This window comes from Cherax quadricarinatus, chromosome 5 (assembly GCF_038502225.1).
Source record: "Cherax quadricarinatus isolate ZL_2023a chromosome 5, ASM3850222v1, whole genome shotgun sequence".
Classification (NCBI taxonomy): domain Eukaryota; kingdom Metazoa; phylum Arthropoda; class Malacostraca; order Decapoda; family Parastacidae; genus Cherax; species Cherax quadricarinatus.
This window is the reverse complement of record NC_091296.1, coordinates 38899149-38916649: the sequence shown is the minus strand read 5'-3', so window position 1 is coordinate 38916649 and position 17501 is coordinate 38899149. Positions and strand designations below refer to the sequence as shown.

Sequence of the window (17501 nt, the reverse complement as noted above, 5' to 3'; positions counted from 1 at the left end):
ACTCCTCGCGGCAACTACCGCGGGCGCGCCCGCCACCGCAGCCGTCGCAGCCGCCGCCACTGCCGCCACTGCCGCCACCGCCGCGGGCGGCATTACAGCGAGCGAGCTTATTTTTTTTTTTTTTTTTTATGGGGGACTCGCCAGTCTCAACAAAGAGCTCGGGTGGGTGCCCGCTCGTGGGAGGTGGTAGCTCGAAGCGGCAATTACCCTTATGAGGGCGAGTTGCTATGCTGGGGCAGGTGCTGACCTTCTCATCCTTGCTTTGGGCTGGTTTCACTTTCACTCTCGAGAGGCTGGAAGATTCCTTCCTACGCGCCATAGTGGTGGTTGCAGTGCTTCTGCGAAGGCGGGGAAAAGGAGATTCGCGCTTAGGAGTGGGTAAGATATTTGTTCCATTTTTAAAAATATATTTTTCGGCGGTTAGCCGAGGGATGAGACAAAATTCCTTTACCACCATTTCGATTATTTTTTACTTTATAAAACTACTAATCAGCGAGATGACCAGAGGTAAGAGTGTAGTTAAGATGGCTCCTCCGCGCTTCGAAAGAAGAATATTTTTTTTTTTATAAAGTGGAGTTCGTTTACGGGCAACGGTGAGAATGTCTCCTCTAAACTTCTTTAATTTGCTCAAAATAGTCGGTTCTACTGTTAGATTTTTCTTAAGAAAATTAGTAAATATCTCAGATATGCAATTAATTTCTTTTTTTTTTAATTCCTTAATAATACGATTGCGAGCTTTAGCTGGAAGTTTGTTTAATAAAATTAATAACTCTCTGTGTTGCACTGCTAGGGGCTTACCCCTGTCTGACATTTTGCATGTCCTTCTCGTGCACCCAGCTATCTGCACTTCGGGGATAACCCACCCAGCTTACCAGATATTCTCTACTGCCGTCAGTTTTTCTTCTCCGTCTCAATATTTTAATGGGAAAAAATTCAGGTAGAGATGTTTCTATTAATTCCTGAGCGTAAAATTGCCCGAGTATTTTTTCCCCGCTCAGGTCGATAAGAGAATATGTGGGGATTACTTGCGAATTATCAACCGATTGGATTTTAAAAATTTCTTCGGTGTTTTGAGGCCAATAACTCTTGTGAAATATCCCCCGGTGCCTAGTTATCCGCACATGCGCTCCAGGAGTCAGCCGTGGACTAGTACGAGGCTGATGAGGACGGGCATTTAAATACATTAGCCCAAACTGCCGACGAATGTCTCGAGGAAGACTCAGAGAATGCACTTGTTGTGGAGTTTGACCTTTCTTGAGAGAGGAGTGAGGAGTTGAGTTGTAAGTTTCTACTATGGCTGGTAATACCTCTATATATTTTAAAGAATTTGTTAAAGTCATATAGCGGTAGATTCTATGCTTAAGCGTGCGAATAGCCCGTTCCGCTATTGCAGCCTTAGTGTCCGAGAAGGTACTGTATAATTTAATATTTTTTTTTTTTAGGTAATTCAGAAGAGGACGGCTATAAAACTCGGCCCCTCTGTCCGTGTGTAATCTCGAAATTCCACGGAAGGTGGGGCTTTCTATAATATTTCGTAAGGCTGACAAGACGCTTTTTGAGTTTTTTCTGACTAGTCCTACTGCCTTCATTAACCTTGAAAAGACATCTATGCATAACAAAATATATTTAATGCCACCATTGTGGGAATGTAATAAAGTCATGTCCGCCAAGTCGCAGGTGAGTATAATGCGAGGGGCTGCAGCTATGATTTTCCGTCTGGGAAATCGCAGAGGCTGCAATTTATGCAAAGTATAGGCCCTCTGAGAAGAGAGATAATCTACTACGTCTTTATAAGTAATAGAGGCGTTTTTCTCCCTAGCTGCTCTAAAAAGTTTGTTAACATTCCCAGTAAAGCCCCCAGGGCTATTGACGTCTCTATATACCTTTTCTAGAATTTTCTTTTTATGTGAATTTAAGGCCATTTTTGTTTTTACCAGCGGTATACAGTTTCACAGTTGCCCTCTCCGGTAATGAAGCTTCGTAATTGAATTTCCTCTGGAGCGGTTAAATCAACCAGAAGATAGCCGTATTTATCCGCAGTGACGTGACGATATATCTCAACAAATTTCGGGGCTAGATTTTTTCCATAAATTTGTCGCCCGAGACATTCCAACTGAGACAGATCTCGTTGTCTTAATAAAATATATTGACTACAATTAAGCGTGATCGTGCGAGCGTATTTTCCTTGTGGAAATAAATTTTGAGATATGAGAATTACGGATATTTGCTCGTGTCTTCCTCTAGTAAAAATATTGGCTATAACATCACTCTTAACTGCTTCATTAAAAAGGTCATCAATTATATACAGAGAGCTATTGTCTGTCTCAAGGGGATTTTGGTAATCCGCCGGGTTAATGAGACCTTTCACTAAAATGATTTTCTCACTAAGAGAGGTGATTTGTTTCAAAGGGTGAGTTTTATCATCCAGACTGGAAATGATTATTCTCGCGAAAGAACCGGCATATTTTTTACATAAACGCTCCACTAGACTGCTCTTGCCTGCCCCGCTAAAACCAGCAACAAGTATTCTTGCAGGCTCTCTGAAAATATTCAACTCTTCCTCTGTAAAGGTACAGACCTTGTCCATCTTCCCATCTCAAATGAGCCTTTTTGTGGAAGAATCATCTTATATATATAAACATTTCTTTTTAGTTCAAAGCAGAGGGGAGGGAGGGGGGAGTTTATCCCAGAGATGAAGATAACAATGGCGGCATGGCCTTTCTCCCGCCAGAAGACCATAGAAAAAAAGCCCGACCGACAGTGAAGGTCGTCTGGATATTACGCAGTTTCACTACCTTCCCTACGCCAGGTGGTGGTGGGTCGAATGGAGGTCACAGACAAAGAGAAGCAGGCTCCGCCACTTTCTGCCGGCTGATGCCTATTTATTTTTATTTTGGGGAAAAATATATTATTATTATTATTATTTTTAAGAATATTTAGTTTTGGCGATGGTCAGTATCTATAAATTAATTAATTAATCTTTCCCTCGCCTCGGCTTTATACAAATGGGAAATTCACATGACTATGGCAATTTACGTAATCCTCCCTACTTGCCCGGTCTAAATTCTTATTTTTTCGTTCGGGAAAAGAGTTCTTCCCAGATTTTATCCCTCTTACTTTATTGACAATAAGAAATCTTTTCTAGATTATATTTATAATATATAGACTTGCAGGGAATTTTGTTTAAAAGATTCTCGTGAAAATAGAGAGAGACTGATGTGAAAAACTGTACCTCTACTTTGGGGAAAATTAAGCATCTTATGAGCACGCTATCCTAAAAGCGTGCTATAAATACGCTCACCTTTTCGTCTAGGGCGAAAGGTGCTCTTCCCGCTCACTCAAGAAAGTTACCAGCTTAGATTAGAGCAGGTAAAAACTTCTCTATCTATGGGAGATTAAAATATTATCTATAATTTAAATAATTTATGGAATATGAGAGTGAGAGTGTGTATTTACAGATATGACTCGTCACCCAGCTCGCAGATGCCACCTATGCGGGCGATTATACCCTCAGGATGCAGCTCACCACACTTTCTCCTGTAGTTTCTGCGGGCTATCAGTGTGTGTAGCGAATGTCACAGCTCATCGCAGGAGATGCGTGACAGGTGAGATACCCAGGTTATTGCTCTGAATTGATGTTTTCTTAAAACTGCTATTTTCAGATAAAGAAATAAGTCTTTGAGCTAATAATAATTTTTTCCAACAGTTGGGGCGGGGCAATACTCCAAGCAGATGATCCGGGGGGCGGGCCAGGAAGAAAGAGGTCAGCGCTCTTTTCTTAATCAATTATTTTTATTAACAGTCAAACATTTTTAAGATATGTTTATAAAGTATCTCACTAACAAGAATAAAAATCATTTTGAGAACCGCATATATTCCATAGATTGCTTAGCTTCTCCCAGTTTTATACTTTAACAGTAACATTTTTTTAAAAGATTGCTAGAGTTATAATTAGTCTAGTATGGCTCTAAAACAAAATAATAATAAATAACTTTCTCTAATTATATTATGCAGATCAGTCTGTGTCCTCCGATGAATCTTCGACCGTAACACTCCCACAAGAGCAAGTTGAGCCGATTGCCGGTCCCAGTGGATGGAGACCAGCCGCCACAAGTGACAGCTCCTCTTCCAAGGATCATTACTACTCTTTCTTGGGTTCCCCCTCTTCTGCTAATCGAAGGTTCACTTCAGGTAAAAAAAATTTTTGTTCAGATGAGGAAGAGAGTGAAATGGGAGACGATTCCATTTCAGAGGAACCACACATTACGAGTCGGTCGGAATGTTTTCAAGGTCACTTCTGTCGAATAAAATATTCAATTCCTGCCTCTCATAAACACGACCCCATATTATTTCTTCAGTCCTTCGCAACAACATTTATGAGGCACATATTACAGTTTTTCACTGTTCTATCAGGACGAGCACTTTATGAAAATGCTCTTAGGATTTATGCCGAACTGAGCCTTATTTTGCGCAGACAGTCGCTACTGGGAGAGGATGACAGTCGTGAGCATTATATAACTTTTCCCGCGCAACTAGTTACACGAGATGATATATCTCGGCTCTTACGGTCATGGAGGGAGTACCTTAGCATGCGATTAGAAACTGAAATTTCATCGGGCGAGGGATCAGGCTTCATACTAGATTATATAAAGGGTTTTCATATTGTAATATGCAAGAATGGAGTGCGTGGATACCTAGGAGACTATATAGAATATCCCACATCTTTACGAGGGAAAAATCAGATATTTAACCCGAGAGGAGTAAAAAATAGCTGTTTTATTCAATGTCTGGCGGCCTTTTTCTGTCGTAGACTTGGCTGGGGCTGGTATAAAATCAGACGATATTTATCTAGATGTGATAGCCTTCAGAAATTTGTCAATTACTCGCGAGTGACTCTCCCTGTCCAGTGGAGTGACATCCACAAACTCGAGTCTGACAACAAAATATCAATATTTATTTATTGCTTAACTTCTCATGAAGGGACCTATCATGCTACTTTATGTCGTCGGGGTAGTAATAAATATTCACTGGTAGTGCCCCTGTTATTGTTGGGAAAGACTCATGTAGCTTTAATCAAACACTTCCAGAAATATATGAGAATTTTCTCCAGAAAACATTCACGCAATAAGCACTTTTGCTTGAATTGTTTAAGTGAATATAGTGACATTTGCAACTTAAAAACTCATTTCAATTCATGCGACAACCAACAAAAGTTGATTTTTCCCCCAGCTGGAAGCGTTTGTAAATTCAAAAATACTCACAAGGGCTACTTGCCCTCTCATACTGCCTTTGTGGATTTAGAAGCTTATCTCGATAATCGTAAGCCAGAGGGGGTAATAACAGCTAGACACGTAGCAATAGCTTATGGCTATATAGTGATAGACAGAAATAGCACTATAATAGATAGATATGTCCATCGGGGGGTACAGTGTATTGATCATATGTATGATAGACTTTCGTCTTTATGGGATTGGATAAAGATGAACACTCCCTGTTATCCACTTCATATGACCAGGGAGCAGCATATACATTTTGCCATACAGAAGAAGTGCAACTTCTGTCATCAGGACTTTACTCTTACCAAACCAAAGGTGAGGCATCATGACCATCTAATGCCTAAGGCTAATTATTTAGGAGCACTCTGCAATAATTGCAATTTAAGGCAGAAAAATTCAGGTAAATATTTGCCTGTTATTATTCATAACCTATCATATGATATGGCTTTGATAATTAAAGAACTAAGTGTTAAAGCCCCAATCAATGTTTTAATGAAACAGGGATATAAATTTCTAAAAGTAGAAATAGGAGCACTACGTTTCCTGGATAGTCTAGCCTTCTTGTCCGCTGGTTTGGCTAGTTTGGCTCAGGCGCACATAGCTTCAAAATCACCCTTGAAATTCACAGAGGCGATGATAAGTCATCTACCCCCCGAAAGTTGGGGAAGCTTATTAACCGGCAAACAAGTGTTTCCTTATGAATATTGCAGCTCCCCAGAAAGGCTCGAAGAGAAGACTTTACCCCCAAAAAGAGCTTTCTACAGTTCTCTGTCTAAGAAGCATATTAGCCAAGAAGAATTCGATCATGCTCATCTGGTTTGGGAGAAAACAGCTTGTCAAACTCTAGGAGACTATCTCCTAGTATATCTCAGCTGTGATGTAGGACTTCTGGCTGACATATTCACCTTGCATAGGAGATTATTATACAACATCTATAATCTAGATGTTGTTCACTATGTTTCTCTCCCCGGCTTTGCCTATGATGCCTTCTTAAAAACCAGTGGAGTGGAATTAGAATTAATTACTGATCAGGAGCTTTATAACATCATACAGTCTAATATAAGAGGCGGCTTCACTACTGCTGTTAGGACGTTTGCTCAGGCCAATAACCAGTTCATTAATCCCAATTTTGATGAGAAAAACTTAGTAAGTAAATTTTTGCTATACTGGGATTTTAATTCTCTTTATGGTTCTTGCATGACTGAGGCGCTGCCCTACGCAAACATTCGAAAACTCTCACCCGCAGAAATGGCGAGTTTTCTCGCAAATGGCAGTCTTCTCCAGAAGAATCCTCAAGACTCTATAAAAGGTTACTGGCTTCTTATAGACACTCTAGGAATAGCCCCAGAATTAGCTCGCTACACGGATGACTTACCACTATGTCTCTATCACAAACAGATAACATTAGATGATCTATCTGAGTACAGCAAACAGCTATTGGCTATCAGTAATCAAAAACTACCCCGTAAAAATACTAAATTAGTGGGGGACCATCTCCCCAAACGAAACTACCTAATATCATTGCCTTTATTGCAGTTGTTCTTGGAGATAGGTCTACAAATTGAGAAAATTCATAGCATATATGAATTCTCACAAGGAAAATATCTGGCGGGCTTTGTTGAAACGAACGTGAGGCAACGCAATAGTAGCACTAGTAAAGACTGTCAGCGATTATTTAAATTGTTGACCAATTCTGTATTCGGCAAGACATTGTTTAATCCATCAAAATATGCCAACAAAACGAAGCTCATAACATCAGCGGGAGCATTTTTGCGAGCGGTGAGTAAGCCACTATTTAAGAAAGCCATAAAGCTTTCAGAAAACAAAGTATTGGTTACGACGGGGACGCCAGCCATAAAACTCACTTACCCTAATTACATAGGTTACCAGATACTAGAACTTGCCAAATTTAAGCTGTACCATTTTTGGTATATGATTCTTAAGAAAACATACCAAGACAAAATAAAACTAATCTATTCAGATACCGATAGTGTCATCGCCTGTTTAGAGGGCATCAAAAACCTTACTGATGAAATCGGTAAGGAACCATTGAGGAAATGGATAGACACATCTAATTTCCCCACAGATCATCCTCTCTACAATGACTCAAGGAAGGGATCTCTAGGCTTACTTAAAAGTGAGGTGGGGGACCGCCTTATTTCAGAAATAGTCTGCATTAAACCCAAAATGTATAGCATCCTGCTAGCAGATAATAACAACACTATCGCTGCAAAAGGAGTTCCTCAGTCTGAACAACAATTATTAACTCATAATAACTTTAGAAGTGTGCTGGAAGACGGTTCTAAACATACCTTCCAATATAGTCAAATTAGAAATTTAAAAGGTCAGATGACCACTATCACCACTAGGAAACGAGGTCTTAGCTCATTTGATGATAAGCGCTTTTACTTAGATGCCTATCACTCTGTATCCTATGGTCATCCAGATGCCAGAGAAACAAAGTTTAAATTATTTAAAGATAAAACAGATGACAAAGTGGAGGAAGACGAAGAAGCTAATAGCAGTACTGAAGAAGGGAGTACAGAAGAAGAAGAGGAACTAGAGATGAGAGACAGTTGCAATCTTTGGCGGGGAAGAGAAAAAACCGTAAGAGATTTTTTCCCCAGGGTCAAGCATCGACGCGAGAGAGGTAGATCTTCCGCCACTGCTCGTAGTTTCATGCTCTTAGAAGCTAGCTGTTCTGAGGGAGAGGAGGAATAAAACAATGTAATGTTAACTAATAAATATATTTGCTAAGAGAGACTTTTTTGTTTTCACCCTTTGAAAAATTAGGTTATTATCCTTTTTCACACAGATGCCCCCGATGTAGCCGGAGAGCGGGCGCAGGGCTGATAATCACACCCGATGACCTCCAAAGAAGCAGGCCCGCCGCAACACTCCATCAGAGAGCCCCAGTCACCTGAATCCTTTGTACTGCCTCTCTCTCCCATCTATCAGTGTAATAGAGTTTGGGGAGTCAGAAGTGATCATTACTCTACTTCTGTTCCTACTTAGTAATAAGACTCTCTATCCCCTTGGGGGATGATTAAACATATTAAACTCCTACCCTGTCAGCCCTAAGGTCATACAGACCCCCCATTATCTCATTATTTTTCCATGGTCATTATCCCGGAATCCGGTTCCCTCGGGCGACCGGCTGCCCATCCATTACCGCGTTCTTTAAACCCAGCAGTGTTGTTGTTGTGAAGTAGCAACAGTCGCGTCAGTGAGTCGGGCCCCGGGAAGGGGGGGGGGGGACTCCCTCGGAGATGGTAAGCTTGTACCCAGTCACCTGAATCCTTTGTACTGTCTCTCCCATCTATCAGAGTGATTGAGTTTGGGGAGTCAAAAGTGATCATTACCCTACCTTCTTATAATTAGTAATTACACAGAAATAAGCCTCTCTCTCTCTATCCCCTTGGGGGATGTTTAAACATATTAAATCTTGTACCCCTGACAGCACCTGAGCTTATGAAGACCAACCCATTATCACATTCTTTTTCCACACTCATTATCCTGGGAATCTGCCCACCTGCACACCTGAATCCTTTTTTGTACTGCCTCTCCCATCTATCAGAGTGATTGAGTTTGGGGTGTCAGAAGTGATCATTACCTACCTTCCTATACTTAGTAATTACACAGAAATAAATCTCTCTATCCCCTGGGGGATGATTAAACATATTAAACTTGTACCCCCTGACAGCACCTGTGCTTATGCAGACCACCCATTATCACATTCTTTTCCACACTCATTATCGCGGAATCTGCCACCTGCACACCCGAATCCTTTGTTCTACTTTATGTACCTACTTATTAATGCATAGGAATAAGTCTCTCTATCCCCTTGGGGCATGATTAATCATATTAAACAATTACCCTGTCATACAAACCCCATCATTATCGCATTTTCCATGGTCATTATCCGGCAGTGTTTCTAGATCGACCAATATATACTACTAACAAGATATTTAACATAGCCACAAAACTGAGATATCTCAGGGATTTCGTTCAGAAGGCCCTACTGTCATCTAGGAAGACTTTCTACAGGACTGAACCTAAGGCAACGCCTGACAGGGAAAACATATTGGTTTTGCAGTACACTAAAGACTTTCAAAAACACTGGGACAGCGAAACAGAGTCTGATTAAAACCACACCACCTAATAGGTGGTGTCTACAAGGTTCCATGCACCCTTTGCCCACTCTCATGCATTGGTCAGACAGGTAAACCCCTGGAAACCTGATTATCCCAACACAGGTACTCAATTAGGAGAGGCCAAGTGTTGAACGAGATCTTTAACCATGCCAGCTCATGCAGTCACCAACCGAGTTGGGCTGCCGCCCACATGATTGTACCCAACAGTTCCATCACGGAGAGAGAGAGAGAGAGAGAGAGAGAGAGAGAGAGAGAGAGAGAGAGAGAGAGAGAGAGAGAGAGAGAGAGAGAGAGAGAGAGACAGAGACAGAGACAGAGACAGAGACAGACAGAGAGACAGAGAGACAGACAGACAGGCAGACAGAGACAGACAGACAGACAGAGACAGACAGACAGACAGACAGACAGACAGACAGACAGACAGACAGACAGACAGAGACAGACAGACAGGCAGACAGACAGACAGACAGAAAGACAGACAGACAGACAGACAGACAGACAGAGACAGACAGACAGAGACAGAAAGAGACAGACAGACAGACAGACAGACAGACAGACAGACAGACAGACAGACAGACAGACAGAGATGAGTCCCAGTCTGGGAAAGAAGAAACACAAGTAGTGATGAGAAGTTAGATGAGAGAGAGAGCAGACATAATACTCGGTATACCTGACGTATTCTGACTCTCCGGCTCAGGAAGCTGGAGATTCACATTATAGATGTGATTAGAGTCATCTGCAACGGTCGATGATACATAGTAAACTATACTGAATGACTACATACTTATCTACCTGCCTACCCACCTCTCTAATAATTCTAATAACTGCGTCTGTCAGTCTGTCTGTCTGTCTGTCTGTCTCTGTTTCTGTTTCTGTCTTTGTTCTGTCTCTGTCTCTGTCTCTGTCTGTCTCTGTCTGTCTCTGTCTCTGTCTTTGTCTGTCTGTCTGTCTGTCTCTGTCTGTTCGTCTGTCTCTGTCTCTGTCCGTCTCTGTCTGTCTCTGTCTCTGTCTGTCTGTCTCTCTCTCTCTCCCTCTCTCTCTCTCTCTCTCTCTCTCTCTCTCTCTCTCTCTCTCTCTCTCTCTCTCTCTCTCTTTCTCTTTCTCTTAAGTAAATATTACAAATGTTTCCACTTAGTGACATGTAATACTTGGCATCAAGGAAGAACACATGAGAGTAACTCACTTATGACGGTGAGGTTGGTTCTGGCGTTCCTCGTGGGACTCTTTTTAAAGTCAACACGACACCTGTAGAGACCCTCGTCACTGGCTCGAACATTGTCCAGGACGAGCGAGGCTGGTGACGACTGCACGTCGAAGTGACCTCGGCCACCCAAGGTCTTCTCGTCCGCCCAGTTCCTTGCGTCCAGTACACTGTACTTGCGAGAGTCGTAGCTGTGAGGAGAGCGATACTTCAGCTGTAAGCTTGTACATGTCGTGCCGAACAGGTAAAACTTGCGATTTTGTCTGAAATAGTAACGCTATTCTTGCCGAATAAGGCATGTGATAATTTGTGAATGCAAAAATGTCGCAAAAGTCATTTATTCTCAATCTTACGAAAAACAATATATTTCATTGTGTTTATTATTAAATTATTGTAAACTTATCTAAAATATATTTAATTGGATTAGCCTAAATTAAATCGTGCTTCATATAATGTTAGGTATGTTTTCCAAAGTTGTTTTGGAACAAAATTATTAATTTTTACATTAACATAAATGAAAAAAATGTATCTTTAAACGCATAAGAGAAAATGTTAGAAAGGACTTAATTTTAAATGAGTTCTTGCTAATTAACCAGTTTTACATATTTGGCACGACATTTATATATATATATATATATATATATATATATATATATATATATATATATATATATATATATATATAAATATATATATATATATATATATATATATATATATTTATATATATATATATATATATATATATATATATATATATATATATATATATATATATATATATATATAAATATATATAGGTAGTAGGTTGGTAAACAGCAACCGCACAAGGAGGTACTACTGTCCTGCCAAGTGAGTGTACAACGAAAACCTATATTTGTTTTACATGATGGTAGGATTGCTTGTGTCTTTTGTCTGTCTCATAAACATGCAAGATTTCAGGTACGTCTTGCTACTTCTACTTGCACTTAGGTCACACTACACATACATGTACAAGCATATATATACACACCTCTCTGGGTATTCCTTCATTTTCTCTCTAGTTCTTGTTCTTGTTTATTTCCTCTTATCTCCATGGGGAAGTGGAACAGAATTCTTCCTCCGTAAGCCATGCGTGTTGTAAGAGGCGATTAAAATGCCGGGAGCAATGGGCTAGTAACCCCTTCTCCAGCATAAATTACTAAATTTAAAAGATAAACTTTCGTTTTTCTTTTTGGGCCACCCTGCCTTGGTGGGATATGGCCGGTGTGTTGAAAGAAAGAAATATATATATATATATATATATATATATATATATATATATATATATATATATATATATATATATATAATATATATATATGTGTGTGTGTGTGTGTGTGTGTGTGTGTGTGTGTGTGTGTGTGTATGTGTGTGTGTGTGTGTGTATGTGTGTGTGTGAGTGTGTGTGTATGTGTGTGTGTGTGTGTGTGTGTGTGTGTGTGTGTGTGTATGTGTGTGTGTGTGTGTGTGTGTGTGTGTGTGTGTGTGTATGTGTGTGTGTGTGTGTGTGTGTGTGTGTGTGTGTGTGTGTGTGTGTATGTGTGTGTGTGTGTGTGTGTGTGTGTGTGTGTGTGTGTGTGTGTGTGTGTATGTGTGTGTGTGTGTGTGTGTGTGTGTGTGTGTGTGTGTGTGTGTGTGTGTGTGTGTGTGTGTGTGTGTGTGTGTGTGTGTGTGTGTGTGTGTGTGTGTGTGTGTGTGTGTGTATGTGTGTGTGTGTGTGTGTGTGTGTGTGTGTGTGTGTGTGTGTATGTGTGTGTGTGTGTGTGTGTGTGTGTATGTGTGTGTGTATGTGTGTGTGTGTGTGTGTGTGTGTGTGTGTGTGTGTGTGTGTGTGTGTGTGTGTGTGTGTGTGTGTGTGTGTGTGTGTGTGTGTGTGTGCAGGGTGCCCCAAAAAGAAAGAAAATCCGCTAAACGAAAATACTTTCATCATTTTTCAACACTTTCAACTCATACATACTCACTGTTCTTGCAGAGGCGCTCAGAACACAACAGTTTAGAAGCATGAAAAAGATACAATATAAAAAGTGTTGGGAAACAATATAATTAAATCCATGTTGAATATAATATCAGGGCCCCAATTATATATATACTCTCCTATTACACATCCTTCCAAACTGCCATTATCCCAAACCCCTCCTTTAATGTGCAGGCATTGTACTTCCCATATCGAGAACTCAAGTCAGGCTATATTGAAATAACCAGTTTCCCTGAATCCCTTCACTAAATATTACCCTGCTCACACTCCAACAGCTCGTCAGCTAACAAAAACCATTCGTCTGCATTCAGTCCTATCTAACACACTCATGCACGCCTCCTGGAAGTCCAAGCCCTCGCCCACAAAGACTCCTATACCCCCTCCCTCCAAACTTTTCGCTCACGACCCCTACCCCTCCTTCCTTCTCCTACAGATTTATATGCTTTCCACGTCATTCTACTTTGATCTATTCGCTCCAAATGACCAAACCACCTCAACAACCCATCTTCAGCCCTCTGACTAATACTTTAAGTAACTCCACACCTTATCCTAATTTCCTCACTTCGAATTCTGTGCATAATATTTACACCAAAAATTGACCTTAGACAGGACATCTCCACTGCCTCCAACCGCCTCCTCGCTGCAGCATTTACCACCCAAGCTTCACATCCATATAAGAGTGTTGGTACTACTATACTTTCATACATTCCTTTCTTTCTCTCCATTGATAACGTTTTTTGTCTCAACATATACCTCAATGCATAACTCACACTTTTTCCTTAATGAATTCTATGGTTAACCTCATCCTTCATAAACCCATCCGCTGACACATCAACTCCCAAAATCCTGAAAACATTCACTTCTTCCATATTCCTTCTCTCCAATGTGATATCCAATTTTTCTTTATTTAAATCATTTGATACCCTCATCACCTTACTCTTATCTATGTTCACTTTCAACTTTCTACCTTTACACACTCTCCTAAACTCGTCCACTAACCTTTGCAACTTATCTTTTGAATCTCCCATAAGCACAGTATCATCATCAAAAAGTAACTGTGTCAATTCCCATTTTGTATTTGATTCCCCATAATTTAATCCCACCCCTCTCCCGAACACCGTAGCATTTACTTCTTTTACAATCCCATCTATAAATATATTAAACAACCATGGTGACATTACACATCCCTGTCTAAGACCTACTTTTACCGGGAAATAGTCTCCCTCTCTTCTACACACCCTAACCTGAGCCTCACTATCCTCTTGCAAAATCTGCCATACTGCTCCCCTATCCTAAATCCATAAATGCAATGAAAATTTCTCTACCTTTATCTAAATACTGTTCACATATATGCTTCAATGTAAACATTTGATCTACACATCCCCTACCCACTCTCAAGCTTCCTTGCTCATCCACTATCCTAAATTCTGTCTTACCTCTAATTCTTTCAAAAATAACCCTACCATATACTTTTCCTGGTATAATCAATAAACTAATTCTCCTATAATTTTTACACTCTCTTTTGTCCCCTTTCCCTTTATATACAGGAACTATACATGCTCTCTGCCAATTCCTAGGTACTTTCCCCTCTTTCATACATTTATTAAGCAAAAACATCAACCACTCCAACACTATATCCCCCCCCCCTGCTTTTAACATTTCTCTCATGATCCCATCAGTTCCAGCTGCTTTACCCCATTTCATTCTATGTAATGCCTCACGCACCTCCTTCCTACTCACGTCCTGCTCTTGTTCACTCCTAAAAGATGTTGAACTTCCCTGGTCAGTGCATGAAATTACCGCCTCCCTTTCTTCGTCGACATTTAAAAGTTTTTCAAAATATTCCCGCCATCTACTCAATGCCTCCATCTCCCCATCTACTAATTCTCCTACTCTGTTTTTAACAGACATATCCATTCGTTACTCAGGCTTTCTTAACTTGTTTATCTCACTTCAATTATTTTTCTTATTTTCATCAAAGTTTCTTGACAGTGCCTCTCCCACTCTATCATCTGCTCTCCTTTTACACTCTCTCACCACTCTCTTCTCCTTCCTTTACTCTCTATATACTCTGCTATTCTTATAACACTTCTGCTTTGTAAATACCTCTCATAGGCTATCTTTTTGTGTTTGATCACACCCTTCACTTCATCATTCCACCAATCACACCTATTTCCTTCTGCACCCTCCCTCCAACAGCCACAAACTTCTAACCCATATTCTAATACTGCACTTTTAAAGCTATTCCAACCCTCTTCAAACCGCCGACTACTCGTATTTGCAATACCCCACCTTTCTGCCAATAGATGCTTATATCTGACTCTAATTTCCCCCTCCCTTAGTTTATACACTTTCACCTCTCTCTTACTTGTTTCCATTTTCCTTTCGTCCTCTTCCTCTTACTCTAAATGTAGCTATCTATCTATCTATATATATATATATATATATATATATATATATATATATATATATATATATATATATATATATCAGTAGTAGTACCAGTTACCAGTAACCAGTGTACCAGTAGATGACTCACTACCAACCGTCTCTGCGTGAATCACTGACTGTATTCATATTGCTTCTGACCACAGCAGTATTTCAAACACCCCCTCACATATGGGCACTGTGAGTTAGTCAGTCTTACGAGTGAGAGCAAGGAGGCAGGTCACGGCTGTTTGGCGCTTCCCACACTATCCGTAATATACGTACTACCAGCCTACGTGAGTATTTCTTTACCCTATCCACGTGTTCGAACCCCACATGATAAATGGTGGCAGCGGTGTGGGAGCGTGGATTTAAGCTTTTTTAAGGGTATTTCAAGACGTTAGAAGACTGTTTGTGAGTAGCCGGCGGGTCAAAAGGTGAACCGTCTCACCCATCTCCAGCTACTCGCTCCCCTCACAACCTCCACCCTGTAGCCTGCACGCCTGTTACAGCCGTTTTTCAAGCTTCCTGGCTTAGTTCGTGTGTTAATTGCTTCAATCTCCGAGGGGTTGACCCGGATTTTGCAATTAAGCCAGTCAGTAAGCCAGACTGTGGAAGTGAACGCTAGTCAGCCTGCCTCAGCCTACCATCCAGCCTGTCTCCTGTCATCCACCTTCTCCTTCATGCTGTGTGCATCGTTACCCGTCTTCCAGTCAGCCATTCTCGTGGGTTAAGCCAGTCTGCCAACCCAGCTTCTAACCCAGCTGAGAGAGAGAAGTAAGCCACGCAAGTTCCTCTGAAGTATTGTTTCATGTATCGCTTTGTGCTCCCAGTTGGATGCTAAGAGTGTTCTTCACCATCCCTGTGGCATAGAGTGGCTTACAAGCCACCTTCGTGAGTGGTGAGAAGTGCGTGGCAGTGAGAGAGCACAGGGCCGTTCTGTTATATATATTATATATCTCAGTAGTAGTACCAGTTACCAGTAACCAGTGTACCAGTAGATGACTCACTACCAACCGTCTCTGCGTGAATCACTGACTGTATTCATATTGCTGCTGACCACAGCAGTATTTCAAACACCCCCTCACATATGGGCACTGTGAGTTAGTCAGTCTTACGAGTGAGAGCAAGGAGGCAGGTCACGGCTGTTTGGCGCTTCCCACACTATCCGTAATATACGTACTACCAGCCTACATGAGTATTTCTTTACCCTATCCACGTGTTCGAACCCCACATGATAAATGGTGGCAGCGGTGTGGGAGCGTGGATTTAAGCTTTTTTAAGGGAATTTCAAGACGTTAGAAGACTGTTTGTGAGTAGCCGGCGGGTCAAAAGGTGAACCGTCTCACCCATCTCCAGCTACTCGCTCCCCTCACAACCTCCACCCTGTAGCCTGCACGCCTGTTACAGCCGTTTTTCAAGCTTCCTGGCTTAGTTCGTGTGCTAATTGCTTCAATCTCCGAGGGCTTGACCCGGATTTTGCAATTAAGCCAGTCAGTAAGCCAGACTGTGGAAGTGAACGCTAGTCAGCCTGCCTCAGCCTACCATCCAGCCTGTCTCCTGTCATCCACCTTCTCCTTCATGCTGTGTGCATCGTTACCCGTCTTCCAGTCAGCCATTCTCGTGGGTTAAGCCAGTCTGCCAACCCAGCTTCTAACCCAGCTGAGAGAGAGAAGTAAGCCACGCAAGTTCCTCTGAAGTATTGTTTCATGTATCGCTTTGTGCTCCCAGTTGGATGCTAAGAGTGTTCTTCACCATCCCTGTGGCATAGAGTGGCTTACAAGCCACCTTCGTGAGTGGTGAGAAGTGCATGGCAGTGAGAGAGCACAGGGCCGTTCTGTTGCCCCCACCACCACCCGCCACCACCACCACCAGCCACCCACCTCATCTACCTGTGGCTGTTTGCACCCTTGTACCGGGTCCTAATACTGTTTTGGCTCACATAATTGGTCAAGAGATTGTAGCTGAGCGCCAACGATAAAGCCAGTTATGTGAGTTCACCGAGAAAGTGCATTTCTTCCGACAACAGTGATTGTAGGAGGCGTCAGTCATCACCGCGCAGGACAACCTTCGACAACCTACCCTCATCACCAGTCATCCCGTCTACCACTCCAGACTTCAGTGATAATTTTCTGTTTAGAGACATTTTTCTTGCATTTAAAGACATTTGCGTGTGTGAGACATTTATAGTGAATTTCTTGTGTACTCTAAGCCATTTGTTTTCAGTGTAGACTCAGTGTTTCTTTGACTCATTAATTTTTGCAATATTTTTCAGTGTTAGCGCTCATCTTATATTTTTTTATCTGTGTTTTTTTTTATGCTTCTCTCTGTCTGTAGTAAGTATTATTGTGTAGTGTACCAGTCAGTCACTCTGTGTGAAGTGATTCATTTTTTTTTATTGTATTCTTTCAGCATTGTATTCTCCAGTAATTGTCATTGTATTTCAT

At 41.3% G+C, this 17501-nt stretch overlaps 1 protein-coding gene and 1 long non-coding RNA gene across 2 annotated transcripts; one reads left to right on the top strand and one right to left on the bottom strand.

Moving 5' to 3' along the window:
• Window positions 1–3192: 3192 nt before the first annotated feature.
• LOC138855013 (uncharacterized) lies at window positions 3193–8489 on the top strand. Its single transcript, XM_070101593.1, has 3 exons — window positions 3193–3605; window positions 3707–3763; window positions 4015–8489. Exons 1-3 carry the CDS (start codon window positions 3461–3463, stop codon window positions 7995–7997), a joined length of 4185 nt encoding a protein of 1394 aa, XP_069957694.1. The 5' UTR covers window positions 3193–3460; the 3' UTR covers window positions 7998–8489.
• LOC138855015 (uncharacterized) lies at window positions 8008–9022 on the bottom strand. The gene is made up of 2 exons (XR_011394174.1): window positions 8639–9022; window positions 8008–8214 (listed from the first exon to the last, which is right to left on the bottom strand). It is a non-coding gene; the product is annotated as an uncharacterized lncRNA (long non-coding RNA).
• Window positions 9023–17501: the final 8479 nt, after the last annotated feature.

What these genes read in the sequence shown, in the direction of transcription:
- LOC138855013 (XM_070101593.1), top strand. Translation starts at nt 3,461, where the DNA reads ATGACTCGTCACCCAGCTCGCAGATGCCACCTATGCGGGCGATTATAC. An exon ending in TCGCAGGAGATGCGTGACAG is followed by an intron (nt 3,606 to 3,706) that starts GTGAGATACCCA and finishes TTTTTCCAACAG; the next exon opens with TTGGGGCGGGGCAATACTCC. An exon ending in GGCGGGCCAGGAAGAAAGAG is followed by an intron (nt 3,764 to 4,014) that starts GTCAGCGCTCTT and finishes TATATTATGCAG; the next exon opens with ATCAGTCTGTGTCCTCCGAT.